The 21,282-nt window shown below is 55.0% G+C and overlaps 1 protein-coding gene across 1 annotated transcript; it reads left to right on the top strand.

The window, feature by feature from the left end:
* Nucleotides 1-14,528: 14,528 nt before the first annotated feature.
* LOC138362102 (uncharacterized) lies at nucleotides 14,529-21,161 on the top strand (the record flags this gene model as incomplete). Its single annotated transcript, XM_069320988.1, has 6 exons — nucleotides 14,529-14,696; nucleotides 15,839-15,982; nucleotides 16,775-17,002; nucleotides 17,531-17,770; nucleotides 19,664-19,927; nucleotides 20,946-21,161. Coding segments are annotated over 6 exons (1,260 nt in total), but the record flags the coding sequence as incomplete, so codon positions are not given.
* Nucleotides 21,162-21,282: the final 121 nt, after the last annotated feature.

Here is a 21,282-nt window from a genome sequence, read left to right as displayed (position 1 = left end):
GTTGTGGTGCAGGTTGTGGTGCAGGCTGTGGTGCAGGTTGTGGTGCAGGTTTTGGCTCAGGTTGTGGTGCAGGTTGTGGTGCAGGTTGTGGTGCAGGCTGTGGTGCAGGTTGTGGTGCTGGTTGTAGTGAAGGTTGTGGTGCTGGTTGTGGTGCTGGTTGTGGTGCAGGTTGTGGTGCAGGTTTAGGCTCAGGTTGTGGTGCAGGTTGTGATGCTGGTTGTGATACAGGTGTGGTGCAGGTTGTGATGAAGGTTGTTGTGCAGGTTGTGGTGCAGGTTGTGGGGCTGGTTGTGGCGCTGGTTGTGGTGCAGGTTGTGGTGCAGGTTGTTTTGCAGGTTGTTGTGCAGGTTGTCGCTCAGGTTGTGGTGCAGGTTGTGGTGCTGGTGGTGATGCAGGTTGTGGTGCAGGTTGTTGTGCAGGTTGTTGCGCAGGTTGTGGCTCAGGTTGTGGTGCAGGTTGTGGTGCAGGTTGTGCTGTAGGCTGTGGTGCAGGTTGTGGTACAGGTTGTGGTGCTGGTTGTGGTGCTGGTTGTGGTGCAGGTTGTGGTGCAGGTTTTGGCTCAGGTTGTGGTGAAGGTTGTGGTGCTGGTTTTGATGCAGGTTGTGGTGCAGGTTGTGGTGCAGATTTTGGTGCAGGTTGTAGTGCAGGTTGTGGTGCAGGTTGTGGTGCAGGTTGTGTTGCAGGTTGTGGTGAAGGTTGTTGTGCAGGTTGTGGCTCAGGTTGTGGTGCAGGTTGTGGAGCTGGTGGTGATTCGGGTTGTGGTGCAGGTTGTGGTGCAGGTTGTGTTGCAGGTTGTGGTACAGGTTGTGTTGCAGGTTGTGGTGCAGGTTGTGGTGCAGATTGTGGTCCAGGTTGTGGTGCAGGTTGTGGTGCAGATTGTGGTGCAGGTTGTGGTGCAGATTGTGGTGCAGGTTGTAGTGCAGGTTGTAGTGTAGGTTGTGTTGCAGGTTGTGGTGCAGGTTGTTGTGCAGGTTGTGGCTCAGGTTGTGGTGCAGGTTGTGGTGCTGGTGGTGATGCGGGTTGTGGTGCAGGTTGTGGTGCAGGTTGTTGTGCAGGTTGTTGTGCAGGTTTTGGCTCAGGTTGTGGTGCAGGTTGTGGTACTGGATGTGATGCAGGTTGTGGTGCAGGTTGTGGAGAAGGTTGTTGTGCAGGTTGTGGTGCAGGTTTTGGCTCAGGTTGTGGTGCAGGTTGTGGTACTGGTTGTGATGCAGGTTGTGGTGCAGGTTGTGGAGAAGGTTCTTGTGCAGGTTGTGGTGCAGGTTGCAGGGCTGGTTGTGGTGGTTGTGGCGCAGGTTGTGCTGCAGGTTGTATTCGAGGTTGTGGTGCAGGTTGTGGTCGAGGTTTTGGTGCAGGTTGTGGTGCAGGTTGTGGTGCAGGTTGTGTTGCAGGTTGTGGTGCAGGTTGTGGTGCTGGTTGTGGTGCAGGTTGTGGTGCAGGTTGTGGTGCAGGTTGTAGTGCTGGTTGTGGTGCAGGTTGTGGTACAGGTTGTGGTGCAGGTTGTGGTGCAGGTTGTGGTGCAGGTTGTGGTGCAGGTTGTGGTACAGGTTGTGTTGCAAATTGTGGTGCATGTTGTGGTGCAGGTTGTGGTGCAGGTTGTGGTGCAGGTTGTGGTGCAGGTTGTGGTTTTGGTTGTGGTGCTGGTTGTGGTGTAAGTTGTGGTGCTGGTTGTGGTGCTGGTTGTGGTGCTGGTTGTGGTGCTGGTTGTGGTGCAAGTTGTAGTGCAGGTTGTGGTGCAGGTTGTGGTGCAGGTTGTGGTCCAGGTTGTGGCGCTGGTTGTGGTCCAGGTTGTGGTGCTGGTTGTGGTGCAGATTGTGGTGCAGATTGTGGTGCAGGTTGTGGTGCAGATTGTGGTGCAGGTTGTAGAGCAGGTTGTGGTGCAGGTTGTGGTGCAGGTTGTAGTGCTGGTTGTAGTGCAGGTTGTGGTGCAGGTTGTGGTGCAGGTTGTGGTGCAGGTTGTAGTTCAGGTTGTAGTGCAGGTTGTGGTGCAGGTTGTGGTGCTGGTGGTGATGCGGGTTGTGGTGCAGGTTGTGGTGCAGGTTGTTGTGCAGGTTGTTGTGCAGGTTGTGGCTCAGCTTTTGGTGCAGGTTTTGGCTCCTGTTGTGGTGCAGGTTGTGGTGCAGGTTTTGGTGCAGGCTGTTGTGCAGGTTGTGGTGCTGGTTGTGATAAAGGTTGTGGTGCTGGTTGTGGTGCTGGTTGTGGTGCAGGTTGTGGTGCAGGTTTTGGCTCAGGTTGTGGTGCAGGTTGTGGTACTGGTTGTGATGCAGGTTGTGATGCAGGTTGTTGTGCAGGTTGTGGTGCAGGTTGTGGGGCTGGTTGAGGCGCTGGTTGTGGCGCAGGTTGTGGTGCAGGTTGTATTCGAGGTTGTGGTGCAGGTTGTAGCGCAGGTTGTGGTCGAGGTTGTGGTGCAGGTTGTGGTCGAGGTTTTGGTGCAGGTTGTGGTGCAGGTTGTGGTGCAGGTTGTGGTGCAGGTTGTGTTGATGGTTGTGGTGCAGGTTGTAATGCAGATTGTGGTGCAGGTTGTGGTGCAGGTTATGGTGCAGGTTGTAGTGCAGGTTGTGTTGCAGGTTGTGGTGCAGGTTGTGGTGCTGGTTGTGGTGCAGGTTGTGGTGCAGGTTGTGGTGCAGGTTGTAGTGCTGGTTGTGGTGCAGGTTGTGGAGCAGGTTGTGGTGCAGGTTGTGGTGCAGGTTGTGGTGCAGGTTGTGTTGCAAGTTGTGGTGCAGGTTGTGGTGCAGGTTGTGGTGCAGGTAGTAGTGCAGGTTGTGGTGCTGGTTCTGGTGCTGGTTGTGGTGCTGGTCGTGGTGCTGGTTGAGGTCCAGGTTGTGGTGCTGGTTGTGGTCCAGGTTGTGGTGCAGGTTGTGGTGCAGGTTGTGGTGCAGGTTGTGGTGCAGGTTGTTGTGCAGATTGTAATGCAGGTTGTAGTGCAGGTTGTGGTGCAGGTTGTGGTGCAGGTTGTAGTGCTGGTTGTAGTGCAGGTGATGGAGCAGGTTGTGGTGAAGGTTGTGGTGCTGGTTGTAATACAGGTTGTGGTGCAGGATGTGGTGCAGGTTGTGGTGCAGGTTGTGGTGCAGGTTGTAGTGCAGGTAGTGGTGCAGGTTGTGGTGCAGGTTATGGTGCAGGTTGTGGTGCAGGTGTTGGCTCAGGTTGTGGTGCAGGTTGTGGTGCAGGTTGAGTTGCAGGTTGTGGTCGAAGTTGTGGTGCAGGTTGTGATACAGGTTCTGGTGCTAGTTGTGGTGCTGGTTGTGGTGCAGATTGTGGTGCAGGTTGTGGTGCAGGTTGTGGTACAGGTTGTTGTGCAGGTTGTAGTGCAGGTTGTGGTGTTGGTTGTGGTGCTGGTTGTGGTGCAGGTTGTGGTGCAGGTTGAGGGGCTGCTTGTGGTGCAGGTTGTGGTGGAGGTTGTGGTGCAGGTTGTGGTGCTGGTTGTGGTGCAGGTTGAGGGGCTGGTTGTGGTGCAGGTTGTAGTGCAGGTTGTGGAGCAGGTTGTGGTGCTGGTTGTAGTGCAGGTTGTTGTGCAGGTTGTAGTGCTGGTTGTAGTGCAGGTTGTGGTGCAGGTTGTGGTGCAGGTTGTAGTGCAGGTTGTGGTGCAGGTTGTGGTGAAGGTAGTGGTGCAGGTTGTGGTGCAGGTTGTGGTGCAGGTTGTGGTGCAGGTTGTGGTGCAGGTTGTGGTGCAGGTTGTAGTTCAGGTTGTAGTGCAGGTAGTGGTGCAGGTTGTGGTGCAGGTTGTGGTGCAGGTTGTGGTGCAGGTGTTGGATCAGGTTGTGGTGCAGGTTGTGGTGCAGGTTGTGGTGCAGGTTGTGGTGCAGGTTGTTGTGCAGGTTGTGGTCGAGGTTGTGGTGCAGGTTGTGGTGCAGGGTGTAATGGAGGTTGTTGTTCAGGTTATTGTGCAGGTTGTGGTGCAGGTTGTGGTGCTGGTTGTGGCTCAGGTTGTGGTGCAGGTTGTGGTGCTGGTTGTGGTGCAGGTTGTGGTGCAGGTTATTGTGCAGGTTGTGGTCTAGGGTGTAGTGCAGGTTGTGGTGCAGGTTGTGGTGCACGTTGTGGTGAAGGTTGTAGTGCAGGTTGTAGTGCAGGTTGTAGTTCAGGTTGTGGTGCAGGTTGTGGTCGAAGTTGTGGTGCAGGTTGTCGTGCAGGTTGTTGTGCAGGTTTTTTTGCAGGTTGTGGCTCAGGTTGTGGTGCAGGTTTTGGCTCAGGTTGTGGTGCAGGTTGTGGTGCAGGTTGTGGTGCAGGTTGTGGTGCAGGTTGTGGTGCAGGTTTTGGCTCAGGTTGTGGTGCAGGTTGTGGTGCAGGTTGTGGTGCAGGCTGTGGTGCAGGTTGTGGTGCTGGTTGTGGTGAAGGTTGTGGTGCTAGTTGTGGTGCTGGTTGTGGTGCAGGTTGTGGTGCAGGTTTAGGCTCAGGTTGTGGTGCAGGTTGTGATGCTGGTTGTGATACAGGTGTGGTGCAGGTTGTGATGAAGGTTGTTGTGCAGGTTGTGGTGCAGGTTGTGAGGCTGGTTGTGGCGCTGGTTGTGGTGCAGGTTGTGGTGCAGGTTGTTTTGCAGGTTGTTGTGCAGGTTGTCGCTCAGGTTGTGGTGCAGGTTGTGGTGCTGGTGGTGATGCAGGTTGTGGTGCAGGTTGTGGTGCAGGTTGTTGTGCAGGTTGTTGCGCAGGTTGTGGCTCAGGTTGTGGTACAGGTTTTGGCTCAGGTTGTGGTGCAGGTTGTGGTGCAGGTTGTGGTGTAGGCTGTGGTGCAGGTTGTGGTACAGGTTGTGGTGCTTGTTGTGGTGTAGGTTGTGGTGCAGGTTGTGGTGCAGGTTTTGGCTCAGGTTGTGGTGAAGGTTGTGGTGCTGGTTGTGATGCAGGTTGAGGGGCTGGTTGTGGTGCAGAATGTGGTGCAGGTTGTGGTGCAGGTTGTGGTGCTGGTTGTGGTGCAGGTTGAGGGGCTGGTTGTGGTGCAGAATGTGGTGCAGGTTGTGGTGCAGGTTGTGGTGCTGGTTGTGGTGCAGGTTGAGGGGCTGGTTGTGGTGCAGGTTGTGGTGCAGGTTGTGGTGCAGGTTGTGGTGCTAGTTGTAGTGCAGGTTGTTGTGCAGGTTGTAGTGCTGGTTGTAGTGCAGGTTGTGGTGCAGGTTGTGGTGCAGGTTGTAGTGCAGGTTGTGGTGCAGGTTGTGTTGAAGGTTGTGGTGCAGGTTGTGGGGCAGGTTGTGGTGCAGGTTGTGGTGCAGGTTGTGGTGCAGGTTGTGGTGCAGGTTGTGGTGCAGGTTGTAGTTCAGGTTGTAGTGCAGGTAGTGGTGCAGGTTGTGGTGCAGGTTGTGGTGCAGGTTGTGGTGCAGGTGTTGGATCAGGTTGTGGTGCAGGTTGTGGTGCAGGTTGTGGTGCAGGTTGTGGTACAGGTTGTTGTGCAGGTTGTGCTCGAGGTTGTGGTGCAGGTTGTGGTGCAGGGCGTAATGCAGGTTGTTGTTTAGGTTATTGTGCAGGTTGTGGTGCAGGTTGTGGTGCTGGTTGTAGCTCAGGTTTTGGTGCAGGTTGTGGTGCTGGTTGTGGTGCAGGTTGTGGTGCAGGTTATTGTGCAGGATGTGGTCTAGGGTGTAGTGCAGGTTGTGGTGCAGGTTGTGGTGCAGGTTGTGGTGCAGGTTGTGGTGAAGGTTGTAGTGCAGGTTGTGGTGCAGGTTGTGGTCGAAGTTGTAGTGCAGGTTGTGGTGCAGGTTGTTGTGCAGGTTGTTTTGCAGGTTGTGGCTCAGGTTGTGGTGCAGGTTTTGGCTCAGGTTGTGGTGCAGGTTGTGGTGCAGGTTGTGGTGCAGGCTGTGGTGCAGGTTGTGGTGCAGGTTTTGGCTCAGGTTGTGGTGCAGGTTGTGGTGCAGGTTGTGGTGCAGGCTGTGGTGCAGGTTGTGGTGCTGGTTGTAGTGAAGGTTGTGGTGCTGGTTGTGGTGCTGGTTGTGGTGCAGGTTGTGGTGCAGGTTTAGGCTCAGGTTGTGGTGCAGGTTGTGATGCTGGTTGTGATAGAGGTGTGGTGCAGGTTGTGATGAAGGTTGTTGTGCAGGTTGTGGTGCAGGTTGTGGGGCTGGTTGTGGCGCTGGTTGTGGTGCAGGTTGTGGTGCAGGTTGTTTTGCAGGTTGTTGTGCAGGTTGTCGCTCAGGTTGTGGTGCAGGTTGTGGTGCTGGTGGTGATGCAGGTTGTGGTGCAGGTTGTTGTGCAGGTTGTTGCGCAGGTTGTGGCTCAGGTTGTGGTGCATGTTGTGGTGCAGGTTGTGCTGTAGGCTGTGGTGCAGGTTGTGGTACAGGTTGTGGTGCTGGTTGTGGTGCTGGTTGTGGTGCAGGTTGTGGTGCAGGTTTTGGCTCAGGTTGTGGTGAAGGTTGTGGTGCTGGTTTTGATGCAGGTTGTGGTGCAGGTTGTGGTGCAGATTTTGGTGCAGGTTGTAGTGCAGGTTGTGGTGCAGGTTGTGGTGCAGGTTGTGTTGCAGGTTGTGGTGAAGGTTGTTGTGCAGGTTGTGGCTCAGGTTGTGGTGCAGGTTGTGGTGCTGGTGGTGATTCGGGTTGTGGTGCAGGTTGTGGTGCAGGTTGTGTTGCAGGTTGTGGTACAGGTTGTGTTGCAGGTTGTGGTGCAGGTTGTGGTGCAGATTGTGGTCCAGGTTGTGGTGCAGGTTGTGGTGCAGATTGTGGTGCAGGTTGTGGTGCAGATTGTGGTGCAGGTTGTAGTGCAGGTTGTAGTGTAGGTTGTGTTGCAGGTTGTGGTGCAGGTTGTTGTGCAGGTTGTGGTGCAGGTTGTTGTGCAGGTTGTTGTGCAGGTTTTGGCTCAGGTTGTGGTGCAGGTTGTGGTACTGGTTGTGATGCAGGTTGTGGTGCAGGTTGTGGAGAAGGTTGTTGTGCAGGTTGTGGTGCAGGTTTTGGCTCAGGTTGTGGTGCAGGTTGTGGTACTGGTTGTGATGCAGGTTGTGGTGCAGGTTGTGGAGAAGGTTCTTGTGCAGGTTGTGGTGCAGGTTGCAGGGCTGGTTGTGGTGGTTGTGGCGCAGGTTGTGCTGCAGGTTGTATTCGAGGTTGTGGTGCAGGTTGTGGTCGAGGTTTTGGTGCAGGTTGTGGTGCAGGTTGTGGTGCAGGTTGTGTTGCAGGTTGTGGTGCAGGTTGTGGTGCTGGTTGTGGTGCAGGTTGTGGTGCAGGTTGTGGTGCAGGTTGTAGTGCTGGTTGTGGTGCAGGTTGTGGTACAGGTTGTGGTGCAGGTTGTGGTGCAGGTTGTGGTGCAGGTTGTGGTGCAGGTTGTGGTACAGGTTGTGTTGCAGGTTGTGGTGCATGTTGTGGTGCAGGTTGTGGTGCAGGTTGTGGTGCAGGTTCTGGTGCAGGTTGTGGTTTTGGTTGTGGTGCTGGTTGTGGTGTAAGTTGTGGTGCTGGTTGTGGTGCTGGTTGTGGTGCTGGTTGTGGTGCTGGTTGTGGTGCAAGTTGTAGTGCAGGTTGTGGTGCAGGTTGTGGTGCAGGTTGTGGTCCAGGTTGTGGCGCTGGTTGTGGTCCAGGTTGTGGTGCTGGTTGTGGTGCAGATTGTGGTGCAGATTGTGGTGCAGGTTGTGGTGCAGATTGTGGTGCAGGTTGTAGAGCAGGTTGTGGTGCAGGTTGTGGTGCAGGTTGTAGTGCTGGTTGTAGTGCAGGTTGTGGTGCAGGTTGTGGTGCAGGTTGTGGTGCAGGTTGTAGTTCAGGTTGTAGTGCAGGTTGTGGTGCAGGTTGTGGTGCTGGTGGTGATGCGGGTTGTGGTGCAGGTTGTGGTGCAGGTTGTTGTGCAGGTTGTTGTGCAGGTTGTGGCTCAGCTTTTGGTGCAGGTTTTGGCTCCTGTTGTGGTGCAGGTTGTAGTGCAGGTTTTGGTGCAGGCTGTTGTGCAGGTTGTGGTGCTGGTTGTGATAAAGGTTGTGGTGCTGGTTGTGGTGCTGGTTGTGGTGCAGGTTGTGGTGCAGGTTTTGGCTCAGGTTGTGGTGCAGGTTGTGGTACTGGTTGTGATGCAGGTTGTGATGCAGGTTGTTGTGCAGGTTGTGGTGCAGGTTGTGGGGCTGGTTGAGGCGCTGGTTGTGGCGCAGGTTGTGGTGCAGGTTGTATTCGAGGTTGTGGTGCAGGTTGTAGCGCAGGTTGTGGTCGAGGTTGTGGTGCAGGTTGTGGTCGAGGTTTTGGTGCAGGTTGTGGTGCAGGTTGTGGTGCAGGTTGTGGTGCAGGTTGTGGTGCAGGTTGTGTTGCTGGTTGTTGTGCAGGTTGTAATGCATATTGTGGTGCAGGTTGTGGTGCAGGTTATGGTGCACGTTGTAGTGCAGGTTGTGTTGCAGGTTGTGGTGCAGGTTGTGGTGCTGGTTGTGGTGCAGGTTGTGGTGCAGGTTGTGGTGCAGGTTGTAGTGCTGGTTGTGGTGCAGGTTGTGGAGCAGGTTGTGGTGCAGGTTGTGGTGCAGGTTGTGGTGCAGGTTGTGTTGCAAGTTGTGGTGCAGGTTGTGGTGCAGGTTGTGGTGCAGGTAGTAGTGCAGGTTGTGGTGCTGGTTCTGGTGCTGGTTGTGGTGCTGGTCGTGGTGCTGGTTGAGGTCCAGGTTGTGGTGCTGGTTGTGGTCCAGGTTGTGGTGCAGGTTGTGGTGCAGGTTGTGGTGCAGGTTGTGGTGCATGTTGTTGTGCAGATTGTAATGCAGGTTGTAGTGCAGGTTGTGGTGCAGGTTGTGGTGCAGGTTGTAGTGCTGGTTGTAGTGCAGGTGATGGAGCAGGTTGTGGTGAAGGTTGTGGTGCTGGTTGTAATACAGGTTGTGGTGCAGGTTGTGGTGCAGGTTGTGGTGCAGGTTGTGGTGCAGGTTGTAGTGCAGGTAGTGGTGCATGTTGTGGTGCAGGTTATGGTGCAGGTTGTGGTGCAGGTGTTGGCTCAGGTTGTGGTGCAGGTTGTGGTGCAGGTTGAGTTGCAGGTTGTGGTCGAAGTTGTGGTGCAGGTTGTGATACAGGTTCTGGTGCTAGTTGTGGTGCTGGTTGTGGTGCAGATTGTGGTGCAGGTTGTGGTGCAGGTTGTGGTACAGGTTGTTGTGCAGGTTGTAGTGCAGGTTGTGGTGTTGGTTGTGGTGCTGGTTGTGGTGCAGGTTGTGGTGCAGGTTGAGGGGCTGGTTGTGGTGCAGGTTGTGGTGGAGGTTGTGGTGCAGGTTGTGGTGCTGGTTGTGGTGCAGGTTGAGGGGCTGGTTGTGGTGCAGGTTGTAGTGCAGGTTGTGGAGCAGGTTGTGGTGCTGGTTGTAGTGCAGGTTGTTGTGCAGGTTGTAGTGCTGGTTGTAGTGCAGGTTGTGGTGCAGGTTGTGGTGCAGGTTGGAGTGCAGGTTGTGGTGCAGGTTGTGGTGAAGGTTGTGGTGCAGGTTGTGGTGCAGGTTGTGGTGCAGGTTGTGGTGCAGGTTGTGGTGCAGGTTGTGGTGCAGGTTGTAGTTCAGGTTGTAGTGCAGGTAGTGGTGCAGGTTGTGGTGCAGGTTGTGGTGCAGGTTGTGGTGCAGGTGTTGGATCAGGTTGTGGTGCAGGTTGTGGTGCAGGTTGTGGTGCAGGTTGTGGTGCAGGTTGTTGTGCAGGTTGTGGTCGAGGTTGTGGTGCAGGTTGTGGTGCAGGGTGTAATGGAGGTTGTTGTTCAGGTTATTGTGCAGGTTGTGGTGCAGGTTGTGGTGCTGGTTGTGGCTCAGGTTGTGGTGCAGGTTGTGGTGCTGGTTGTGGTGCAGGTTGTGGTGCAGGTTATTGTGCAGGTTGTGGTCTAGGGTGTAGTGCAGGTTGTGGTGCAGGTTGTGGTGCACGTTGTGGTGAAGGTTGTAGTGCAGGTTGTAGTGCAGGTTGTAGTTCAGGTTGTGGTGCAGGTTGTGGTCGAAGTTGTGGTGCAGGTTGTGGTGCAGGTTGTTGTGCAGGTTTTTTTGCAGGTTGTGGCTCAGGTTGTGGTGCAGGTTTTGGCTCAGGTTGTGGTGCAGGTTGTGGTGCAGGTTGTGGTGCAGGTTGTGGTGCAGGTTGTGGTGCAGGTTGTGGTGCAGGTTTTGGCTCAGGTTGTGGTGCAGGTTGTGGTGCAGGTTGTGGTGCAGGCTGTGGTGCAGGTTGTGGTGCTGGTTGTGGTGAAGGTTGTGTGCTAGTTGTGGTGCTGGTTGTGGTGCAGGTTGTGGTGCAGGTTTAGGCTCAGGTTGTGGTGCAGGTTGTGATGCTGGTTGTGATACAGGTGTGGTGCAGGTTGTGATGAAGGTTGTTGTGCAGGTTGTGGTGCAGGTTGTGAGGCTGGTTGTGGCGCTGGTTGTGGTGCAGGTTGTGGTGCAGGTTGTTTTGCAGGTTGTTGTGCAGGTTGTCGCTCAGGTTGTGGTGCAGGTTGTGGTGCTGGTGGTGATTGCAGGTTGTGGTGCAGGTTGTGGTGCAGGTTGTTGTGCAGGTTGTTGCGCAGGTGTGGCTCAGGTTGTGGTACAGGTTTTGGCTCAGGTTGTGGTGCAGGTTGTGGTGCACGGTTGTGGAGAAGGTTCTTGTGCAGGTTGTGGTGCAGGTTGCAGGGCTGGTTGTGGTGGTTGTGGCGCAGGTTGTGCTGCAGGTTGTATTCGAGGTTGTGGTGCAGGTTGTGGTCGAGGTTTTGGTGCAGGTTTGTGGTGCAGGTTGTGGTGCAGGTTGTGTTGCAGGTTGTGGTGCAGGTTGTGGTGCTGGTTGTGGTGCAGGTTGTGGTGCAGGTTGTGGTGCAGGTTGTAGTGCTGGTTGTGGTGCAGGTTGTGGTACAGGTTGTGGTGCAGGTTTGGTGCAGGTTGTGTGTGCAGGTTGTGGTGCAGGTTGTGGTACAGGTTGTGTTGCAGGTTGTTGGTGCGATGTTGTGGTGCAGGTTGTGGTGCAGGTTGTGGTGCAGGTTCTGGTGCAAGGTTGTGGGTTTTGGTTGTGGTGCTGGTTGTGGTGTAAGTTGTGGTGCTGGTTGTGGTGCTGGTTGTGGTGCTGGTTGTGGTGCTGGTTGTGGTGCAAGTTGTAGTGCAGGTTGTGGTGCAGGTTGTGGTGCAGGTTGTGGTCCAGGTTGTGGCGCTGGTTGTGGTCCAGGTTGTGGTGCTGGTTTGTGGTGCAGATTGTGGTGCAGATTGTGGTGGCAGGTTTGTGGTGCAGATTGTGGTGCAGGTTGTAGAGCAGGTTGTGGTGCAGGTTGTGGTGCAGGTTGTAGTGCTGGTTGTAGTGCAGGTTGTGGTGAGGTTGTGGTGCAGGTTGTGGTGCAGGTTGTAGTTCAGGTTGTAGTGCAGGTTGTGGTGCAGGTTGTGGTGCTGGTGGTGATGCGGGTTGTGGTGCAGGTTGTGGTGCAGGTTGTTGTGCATGGTGTTGTGGCAGGTTGTGGCTCAGCTTTTGGTGCAGGTTTTGGCTCCTGTTGTGGTGCAGGTTGTAGTGCAGGTTTGGTGCAGGCTGTTGTGCAGTTGTGGTGCTGGTTGTGATAAAGGTTGTGGTGCTGGTTGTGGTGCTGGTTGTGGTGCAGGTTGTGGTGCAGGTTTTGGCTCAGGTTGTGGTGCAGGTTGTGGTACTGGTTGTGATGGCAGGTTGTGATGCAGGTTGTTGTGCAGGTTGTGGTGCAGGTTTGTGGGGCTGGTTGAGGCGCTGGTTGTGGCGCAGGTGTGGTGCAGGTTGTATTCGAGGTTGTGGTGGCAGGTTGTAGCGCAGGTTGTGGTCGAGGTTGTGGTGCAGGTTGTGGTCGAGGTTTTGGTGCAGGTTGTGGTGCAGGTTGTGGTGCAGGTTTGGTGCAGGTTGTGTTGCTGGTTTGTTGTGCAGGTTGTAATGCATATTGTGGTGCAGGTTGTGGTGGCAGGTTATGGTGCACGTTGTAGTGCAGGTTGTGTTGCAGGTTGTGGTGCAGGTTGTGGTGCTGGTTGTGGTTGCAGGTTGTGGTGCAGGTTGTGGTGCAGGTTGTAGTGCTGGTTGTGGGTGCAGGTTGTGGAGCAGGTTGTGGTGCAGGTTGTGGTGCAGGTTGTGGTGCAGGTTGTGTTGCAAGTTGTGGTGCAGTTGTGGTGCAGGTTGTGGTGCAGGTAGTAGTGCAGGTTGTGGTGCTGGTTCTGGTGCTGGTTGTGGTGCTGGTCGTGGTGCTGGTTGAGGTCCAGGTTGTGGTGCCTGGTTGTGGTCCAGGTTGTGGTGCAGGTTGTGGTGCAGGTTGTGGTGGCAGGTTGTGGTGCATGTTGTTGTTGCAGATTGTAATGCAGGTTGTAGTGGCAGGTTGTGGTGCAGGTTGTGGTGCAGGTTGTAGTGCTGGTTGTAGTGCAGGTGATGGAGCAGGTGTGGTGAAGGTTGTGGTGCTGGTTGTAATACAGGTTGTGGTGCAGGTTGTGGTGCAGGTTGTGGTGCAGGTTGTGGTGCAGGTTGTAGTGCAGGTAGTGGTGCATGTTGTGGTGCAGGGTATGGTGCAGGTTGTGGTGCAGGTGTTGGCTCAGGTTGTGGTGCAGGTTGTGGTGCAGGTTGAGTTGCAGGTTGTGGTCGAAGTTGTGGTGCAGGTTGTGATACAGGTTTCTGGTGCTAGTTGTGGTGCTGGTTGTGGTGCAGATTGTGGTGCAGGTTGTGGTGCAGGTTGTGGTACAGGTTGTTTGTGCAGGTGTAGTGCAGGTTGTGGTGTTGGTTGTGGTGCTGGTTGTGGTGCAGGTTGTGGTGCAGGTTGAGGGGCTGGTTGTGGTGCAGGTTGTGGTGGAGGTTGTGGTGCAGGTTGTGGTGCTGGTTGTGGTGCAGGTTGAGGGGCTGGTTGTGGTGCAGGTTGTAGTGCAGGTTGTGGAGCAGGTTGTGGTGCTGGTTGTAGTGCAGGTTGTTGTGCAGGGTTGTAGTGCTGGTTGTAGTGCGGTTGTGGTGCAGGTTGTGGTGCAGGTTGGAGTGGCAGGTTGTGGTGCAGGTTGTGGTGAAGGTTGTGGTGCAGGTTTGTGGTGCAGGTTGTGGTGCAGGTTTGTGGTGGCAGGTTGTGGTGCAGGTTGTAGTTCAGGTTGTAGTGCAGGTAGTGGTGCAGGTTGTGGTGCAGGTTGTGGTGCAGGTTGTGGTGCAGGTGTTGGATCAGGTTGTGGTGCAGGTTGTGGTGCAGGTTGTGGTGCAGGTTGTGGTGCAGGTTGTTGTGCAGGTTGTGGTCGAGGTTGTGGTGCAGGTTGTGGTGCAGGGTGTAATGGAGGTTGTTGTTCAGGTTATTGTGCAGGTTGTGGTGCAGGTTGTGGTGCTGGTTGTGGCTCAGGTTGTGGTGCAGGTTGTGGTGCTGGTTGTGGTGCAGGTTGTGGTGCAGGTTATTGTGCAGGTTGTGGTCTAGGGTGTAGTGCAGGTTGTGGTGCAGGTTGTGGTGCACGTTGTGGTGAAGGTTGTAGTGCAGGTTGTAGTGCAGGTTGTAGTTCAGGTTGTGGTGCAGGTTGTGGTCGAAGTTGTGGTGCAGGTTGTGGTGCAGGTTGTTGTGCAGGTTTTTTTGCAGGTTGTGGCTCAGGTTGTGGTGCAGGTTTTGGCTCAGGTTGTGGTGCAGGTTGTGGTGCAGGTTGTGGTGCAGGTTGTGGTGCAGGTTGTGGTGCAGGTTGTGGTGCAGGTTTTGGCTCAGGTTGTGGTGCAGGTTGTGGTGCAGGTTGTGGTGCAGGCTGTGGTGCAGGTTGTGGTGCTGGTTGTGGTGAAGGTTGTGGTGCTAGTTGTGGTGCTGGTTGTGGTGCAGGTTGTGGTGCAGGTTTAGGCTCAGGTTGTGGTGCAGGTTGTGATGCTGGTTGTGATACAGGTGTGGTGCAGGTTGTGATGAAGGTTGTTGTGCAGGTTGTGGTGCAGGTTGTGAGGCTGGTTGTGGCGCTGGTTGTGGTGCAGGTTGTGGTGCAGGTTGTTTTGCAGGTTGTTGTGCAGGTTGTCGCTCAGGTTGTGGTGCAGGTTGTGGTGCTGGTGGTGATGCAGGTTGTGGTGCAGGTTGTGGTGCAGGTTGTTGTGCAGGTTGTTGCGCAGGTTGTGGCTCAGGTTGTGGTACAGGTTTTGGCTCAGGTTGTGGTGCAGGTTGTGGTGCAGGTTGTGGTGTAGGCTGTGGTGCAGGTTGTGGTACAGGTTGTGGTGCTTGTTGTGGTGTAGGTTGTGGTGCAGGTTGTGGTGCAGGTTTTGGCTCAGGTTGTAGTGAAGGTTGTGGTGCTGGTTGTGATGCAGGTTGTGGTGCAGGTTGTGGTGCAGATTTTGGTGCAGGTTGTAGTGCAGGTTGTGGTGCAGGTTGTGGTGCAGGTTGTGTTGCAGGTTGTGGTGCAGGTTGTTGTGCAGGTTGTGGCTCAGGTTGTGGTGCAGGTTGTGGTGCTGGTGGTGATTCGGGTTGTGGTGCAGGTTGTGGTGCAAGTTGTGTTGCAGGTTGTGGTGCAGGTTGTGGTGCAGGTTTTGGTGCAGGTTGTGGTGCAGGTTGTGGTGCAGGTTGTGGTGCAGATTGTGGTGTAGGTTGTAGTGCAGGTTGTAGTGCAGGTTGTGTTGCAGGTTGTGGTGCAGGTTGTTGTGCAGGTTGTGGCTCAGGTTGTGGTGCAGGTTGTGGTGCTGGTGGTGATGCGGGTTGTGGTGCAGGTTGTGGTGCAGGTTGTTGTGCAGGTTGTTGTGCAGGTTTTGGCTAAGGTTGTGGTGCAGGTTGTAGTACTGGTTGTGATGCAGGTTGTGGTGGGTGCAGGTTGTGGAAAAGGTTGTTGTGCAGGTTGTGGTGCAGGTTTTGGCTCAGGTTGTGGTGCAGGTTGTGGTACTGGTTGTCATGCAGGTTTTGGTGCTGGTTGTGGAGAAGGTTCTTGTGCACGTTGTGGTGCAGGTTGTGGGGCTGGTTGTGGCGGTGGTTGTGGCGCAGGTTGTAGTGAAGGTTATATTCGAGGTTGTGGTGCAGGTTGTAGCGCAGTTTGTGGTCGAGGTTGTGGTGCAGGTTGTGGTCGAGGTTTTGGTGCAGGTTGTGGTGCAGGTTGTGGTGCAGGTTGTGTTGCTGGTTGTAGTGCAGGTTGTGTTGCAGGTTGTGGTGCAGGTTGTGGTGCTGGTTGTGGTGCAGGTTGTGGTGAAGGTTGTGATGAAGGTTGTTGTGCAGGTTATGGTGCAGGTTGTGGGGCTGGTTGTGGCGCTGGTTGTGGTGCAGGTTGTGGTGCAGGTTGTTTTGCAGGTTGTTGTGCAGGTTGTCGCTCAGGATGTGGTGCAGGTTGTGGTGCTGGTGGTGATTCAGGTTGTGGTGCAGGTTGTTGTGCAGGTTGTTGCGCAGGTTGTGGCTCAGGTTGTGGTGCAGGTTTTGGCTCAGGTTGTGGTGCAGGTTGTGGTGCAGGTTGTGGTGTAGGCTGTGGTGCAGGTTGTGGTACAGGTTGTGGTGCTGGTTGTGGTGCTGGTTGTGGTGCAGGTTGTGGTTCAGGTTTTGGCTCAGGTTGTGGTGAAGGTTGTGGTGCTGGTTGTGATGCAGGTTGTGGTGCAGGTTGTGGCGCAGATTTTGGTGCAGGTTGTAGTGCAGGTTGTGGTGCAGGTTGTGTTGCAGGTTGTGGTGCAGGTTGTTGTGCAGGTTGTGGCTCAGGTTGTGGTGCAGGTTGTGGTGCTGGTGGTGATTCGGGTTGTGGTGCAGGTTGTGGTGCAAGTTGTGTTGCAGGTTGTGGTGCAGGTTGTGGTGCAGGTTGTGGTCCAGGTTGTGGTGCAGGTTGTGGTGCAGGTTGTAGTGCAGGTTGTGGTGCAGATTGTGGTGCAGGTTGTAGTGCAGGTTGTAGTGCAGGTTGTGTTGCAGGTTGTGGTGCAGGTTGTTGTGCAGGTTGTTGCTCAGGTTGTGGTGCAGGTTGTGGTGCTGGTGGTGATGCGGGTTGTGGTGCAGGTTGTGGTGCAGGTTGTTGTGCAGGTTGTTGTGCAGGTTTTGGCTCAGGTTGTGGTGCAGGTTGTAGTACTGGTTGTGGTGCAGGTTGTAGTACTGGTTGTGATGCAGGTTGTGGTGCAGGTTGTGGAGAAGGTTGTTGTGCAGGTTGTGGTGTGCAGGTTTTGGCTCAGGTTGTGGTGCAGGTTGTGGTACTGGTTGTGATGCAGGTTGTGGTGCAGGTTGTGGAGAAGGTTCTTGTGCAGGTTGTGGTGCAGGTTGTGGGGCTGGTTGTGGCGGTGGTTGTGGCGCAGGTTGTAGTGCAGGTTGTATTCGAGGTTGTGGTGCAGGTTGTAGTGCAGGTTGTGGTCGAGGTTGTGGTGCAGGTTGTGGTCGAGGTTTTGGTGCAGCTTGTGGTGCAGGTTGTGGTGCAGGTTGTGTTGCTGGTTGTAGTACAGGTTGTGTTGCAGGTTGTGGTGCAGGTTGTGGTGCTGGTTGTGATGCAGGTTGTGGTGCAGGTTGTGGTGCAGGTTGTAGTGCTGGTTGTGGTGCAGGTTGTGGGACAGGTTGTAGTGCAGGTTGTGGTGCAGGTTGTGGTGCAGGTTGTGGTGCAGGTTGTGGTGTAGGTTGTGGTGCATGTTTTGGTGCAGGTTGTGGTGCAGGTTGTGGTGCAGGTTGTGGTGCAGGTTGTGGTGCTGGTTGTGGTGTAAGTTGTGGTGCTGGTTGTGGTGCTGGTTGTGGTGCTGGTTGTGGTGCTGGTTGTGGTGCAAGTTGTGTTGCAGGTTGTGGTGCAGGTTGTGGTGCAGGTTGTGGTCCAGGTTGTGGCGCTTGTTGTGGTCCCGGTTGTGGTGCAAGTTGTGGTGCAGGTTGTGGTGCAGGTTGTAGTTCAGGTTGTAGTGCAGGTTGTGATGCTGGTTGTGGTGCTGGTTGTGGTGCAATTTGTAGTGCTGGTTGTGGTGCAGGTTGTGGTGCAGGTTGTGGTGCAGGTTGTGGTGCAGGTTGTGGTGCAGGTTGTAGTTCAGGTTGTAGTGCAGGTTGTGGTGCAGGTTGTGGTGCAGGTTGTGGTGCAGGTGTTGGCTCAGGTTGTGGTGCAGGTTGTGGTGCAGTTTGTGGTGCAGGTTGTTGTGCAGGTTGTGGTCGAGGTTGTGGTGCAGGTTGTGGTGCAGGGTGTAATGCAGGTTGTTGTTCAGGTTGTGGTGCAGGTTGTGGTGCAGGTTGTGGTGCTGGATGTGGTGCAGGTTGTGGTGCAGGTTGTAGCGCAGGTTGTTGTCAAGGGTGTAGTGCAGGTTGTGGTCGAGGTTTTGGTGCAGGTTGTGGTGCAGGTTGTGGTGCAGGTTGTGGTGCAGGTTGTGTTGCTGGTTGTGGTGCAGGTTGTGGTGCAGGTTGTGGTGCAGGTTGTGGTGCAGGTTGTAGTGCAGGTTGTGTTGCAGGTTGTGGTGCAGGTTGTGGTGCTGGTTGTTTTGCAGGTTGTGGTGCAGGTTGTAGTGCTGGTTGTGGTGCAGGTTGTGTTGCAGGTTGTGGTGCAGGTTGTGGTGCAGGTTGTAGCGCAGGTTGTGGTCGAGGTTGTGTTGCAGGTTGTGGTGGAGGTTGTGGTGCAGGTTGTGGTCCAGGTTGTGTTGCAGGTTGTCGTCCAGGTTGTGGTGCAGGTTGTGGTGCAGGTTGTGTTGCAGGTTGTAGTGCAGGTTGTGGTGCAGGTTGTGGTGCAGGTTGTAGTGCTGGTTGTGTTGCAGGTTGTGGTGCAGGTTGTGGTGCTGGTTGTGGTGCAGGTTGTGGTGCAGGTTGTAGTGCTGGTTGTGGTGCAAGTTGTGGTGCAGGTTGTAGTGCAGGTTGTGGTGCAGGTTGTGGTGCAGGTTGTGGTGCAGGTTGTGTTGCAGGTTGTGGTGCAGGTTGTGGTGCAGGTTGTGGTCCAGGTTGTGTTGCAGGTTGTGGTGCAGGGTGTAATGCAGGTTGTTGTTCAGGTTGTGGTGCAGGTTGTGGTGCAGGTTGTGGTGCTGGATGTGGTGCAGGTTGTGGTGCAGGTTGTAGCGCAGGTTGTTGTCAAGGGTGTAGTGCAGGTTGTGGTCGAGGTTTTGGTGCAGGTTGTGGTGCAGGTTGTGGTGCAGGTTGTGGTGCAGGTTGTGTTGCTGGTTGTGGTGCAGGTTGTGGTGCAGGTTGTGGTGCAGGTTGTGGTGCAGGTTGTAGTGCAGGTTGTGTTGCAGGTTGTGGTGCAGGTTGTGTGCTGGTTGTGGTGCAGGTTGTGGTGCAGGTTGTAGTGCTGGTTGTGGTGCAGGTTGTGTTGCAGGTTGTGGTGCAGGTTGTGGTGCAGGTTGTAGCGCAGGTTGTGGTCGAGGTTGTGTTGCAGGTTGTGGTGGAGGTTGTGGTGCAGGTTGTGGTCCAGGTTGTGTTGCAGGTTGTGGTCCAGGTTGTGGTGCAGGTTGTGGTGCAGGTTGTGTTGCAGGTTGTAGTGCAGGTTGTGGTGCAGGTTGTGGTGCAGGTTGTAGTGCTGGTTGTGTTGCAGGTTGTGGTGCAGGTTGTGGTGCTGGTTGTGGTGCAGGTTGTGGTGCAGGTTGTAGTGCTGGTTGTGGTGCAGGTTGTGGTGCAGGTTGTGGTGCAGGTTGTGGTGCAGGTTGTGGTGCAGGTTGTGTTACAGGTTGTGGTGCAGGTTGTGGTGCTGGTTGTGGTCCAGGTTGTGTTGCAGGTTGTGGTCCAGGTTGTGGTGCAGGTTGTGGTGCAGATTGTGGTGCAGGTTGTAGTGCAGGTTGTGGTGCAGGTTGTGGTGCAGGTTGTAGTGCAGGATGTGGTGCAGGTTGTGGTGAAGGTTGTGGTGCTGGTTGTGGTGCAGGTTGTGGTGCAGGTTGTGGTGCAGGTTGTGGTGCAGGTTGTTATGAAGGTTGTTGTGCAGGTTGTGGTGCAGGTTGTGGGGCTGGTTGTTTCGCTGGTTGTGGCGCATGTTGTGGTGCAGGTTGTATTCGAGGTTGTGGTGCAGGTTGTGGCGCAGGTTGTGGTCGAGGTTGTGGTGCAGGTTGTGGTCGAGGTTGTGGTGCAGGTTGTTGCCGAGGTTGTGGTGCAGGTTGTGGTCGAAGTTGTGGTGCAGGTTGTGGTCGAAGTTGTGGTGCAGGTTGTGGTGCAGGTTGTGGTGCTGGTTGTGGTGCTAGTTGTGGTGCAGATTGTGGTGCAGGTTGTGGTGCAGGTTGTGGTACAGGTTGTTGTGCAGGTTGTAGTGCAGGTTGTGGTGTTGGTTGTGGTGCTGGTTGTGGTGAAGGTTGTGGTGCAGGTTGTGGTGCAGGTTGTGATGCAGGTTGTGGTGCTGGTTGTGGTGCAGGTTGTGGTGCAGGTTGTGATGAAGGTTGTTGTGCAGGTTGTGGTGCTGGTTGTGGTGCAGGTTGAGGGGCTGGTTGTGGTGCAGGTTGTGGTGCAGGTTGTGGTGCAGGTTATGGTGCTCGTTGTAGTGCAGGTTGTTGTGCAGGTTGTTGTGCTGGTTGTGGTGCTGGTTGTGGCGCTAGTTGTGGTGCAGGTTGTGGTGCAGGTTATGGTGCTGATTGTGGTGCTGGTTGTGGTGCACGTTGTGGTGCAGGTTGTGGTGCAGGTTGTGGTGCTGGTTGTGGTGCTGGTTGTTGTGCTAGTTGTGGTGCAGGTTGTGGTGCAGGTTGGTGCTGATTGTGGTGCTCGTTGTGGTGCAGGTTGTGGTGCAGGTTGTTTTGCAGGTTGTGGTGGTGGTTGTGTTGGTGGTTGTGGTGCTTATTGTGGTGCAGGTTGTGGTGCAGGATGTGGTCCAGGTAGTAGTGCAGGTTGTAGTGCAGGTGGTGGTGCAGGTTGTGGTGCAGGTTGTGGTGCAGGTTGTGGTGCAGGTTGTGGTGCAGGTTGTGGTGCAGGTTGTGACTCAGGTTGTGGTGCAGGTTGAAGTGAAGGTTGTAATGACGGTTGTGGTGCACGTTGTGGTACAGGTTGTTGTGCAGGTTGTGGTGAAGGTTGCTGTGCAGGTTGTGGTACAGGTTGTTGTGCAGGTTGTGGTCGAGATTGTGGTGCAGGTTGTTGTGCAGGTTTTGGCTCAGGTTGTGGTGCAGGTTGTGGTGCTGGTGGTGATGCAGAATGTGGCGCACGTTGTGGTGCAGGTTGTTGTGCAGGTTGTTGTGCAAGTTGTGGCTCAGGTTGTGGTGCAGGTTGTGGCTCAGGTTGTGGTGCAGGTTGTGGTGCAGGTTGTGGTGCAGGCTGTGGTGCAGGTCGTGAAGCTGGTTGTGGTGAAGGTTGTGGTGCTGGTTGTGGTGCTGGTTGTGGTGCAGGTTTTGGCTCAGGTTGTGGTGCAGGTTGTGGTGCTAGTTGTAATGCAGGTTGTGGTGCAGGTTGTGGTGCAGGTTGTGGTGAAGGTTGTTGTGCAGGTTGTTGTGCAGGTTGGGGTGCAGGTTGTGGTGCAGGTTGTAGTGCTGGTTGTGGTGCAGGTTGTGTTGCAGGTTGTGGTGCAGGTTGTGGTGCAGGTTGTTGCGCAGGTTGTGGTCGAGGTTGTGTTACAGGTTGTGGTGCAGGTTGTGGTGCAGGTTGTGGTCCAGGTTGTGTTGCAGGTTGTGGTCCAGGTTGTGGTGCAGGTTGTGGTGCAGGTTGTGTTGCAGGTTGTAGTGCAGGTTGTGGTGCAGGTTGTGGTGCAGGTTGTAGTGCTGGTTGTGTTGCAGGTTGTAATGAAGGTTGTGGTGCTGGTTGTGGTGCAGGTTGTGGTGCAGGTTGTGGTGCAGGTTGTAGTGCTGGTTGTGGTGCAGGTTGTGGGACAGGTTTGTGGTGCAGGTTGTGGTGCAGGTTGTGGTGCACGTTGTGGTGCAGGTTGTGGTGCAGGTTGTGGTGCATGTTTTGGTGCAGGTTGTGGTGCAGGTTGTGGTGCAGGTTGTGGTGCAGGTTGTGGTGCTGGTTGTTGTAAGTTGTGGTGCTGGTTGTGGTGCTGGTTGTGGTGCTGGTTGTGGTGCTGGTTGTGGTGCAAGTTGTAGTGCAGGTTGTGGTGCAGGTTGTGGTGCAGGTTTGGTCCAGGTTGTGGCGCTGGTGTTGGTCCCGGTTGTGGTGCAAGTTGTGGTGCAGGTTGTGGTGCAGGTTGTAGTTCAGGTTGTAGTGCAGGTTGTGGTGCTGGTTGTGGTGCTGGTTGTGGTGCAATTTGTAGTGCTGGTTGTGGTGCAGGTTGTGGTGCAGGTTGTGGTGCAGGTTGTGGTGCAGGTTGTGGTGCAGGTTGTAGTTCAGGTTGTAGTGCAGGTTGTGGTGCAGGTTGTGGTGCAGGTTGTGGTGCAGGTGTTGGCTCAGGTTGTGGTGCAGGTTGTGGTGCAGTTTGTGGTGCAGGTTGTTGTGCAGGTTGTGGTCGAGGTTGTGGTGCAGGTTGTGGTGCAGGGTGTAATGCAGGTTGTTGTTCAGGTTATGGTGCAGGTTGTGGTGCAGGTTGTGGTGCTGGATGTGGTGCAGGTTGTGGTGCAGGTTGTAGCGCAGGTTGTTGTCAAGGGTGTAGTGCAGGTTGTGGTCGAGGTTTTGGTGCAGGTTGTGGTGCAGGTTGTGGTGCAGGTTGTGTTGCTGGTTGCGGTGCAGGTTGTGGTGCAGGTTATGGTGCAGGTTTGGTGCAGGTTGTAGTGCAGGTTGTGTTGCAGGTTGTGGTGCAGGTTGTGGTGCTGGTTGTGGTGCAGGT

The sequence above is a fragment of the Procambarus clarkii genome, unplaced genomic scaffold (assembly GCF_040958095.1).
Source record: "Procambarus clarkii isolate CNS0578487 unplaced genomic scaffold, FALCON_Pclarkii_2.0 HiC_scaffold_1211, whole genome shotgun sequence".
NCBI lineage: Eukaryota > Metazoa > Arthropoda > Malacostraca > Decapoda > Cambaridae > Procambarus > Procambarus clarkii.
Note: the sequence above shows the minus strand (reverse complement) of the source record. Positions and strands in the feature narration are given on the sequence as shown.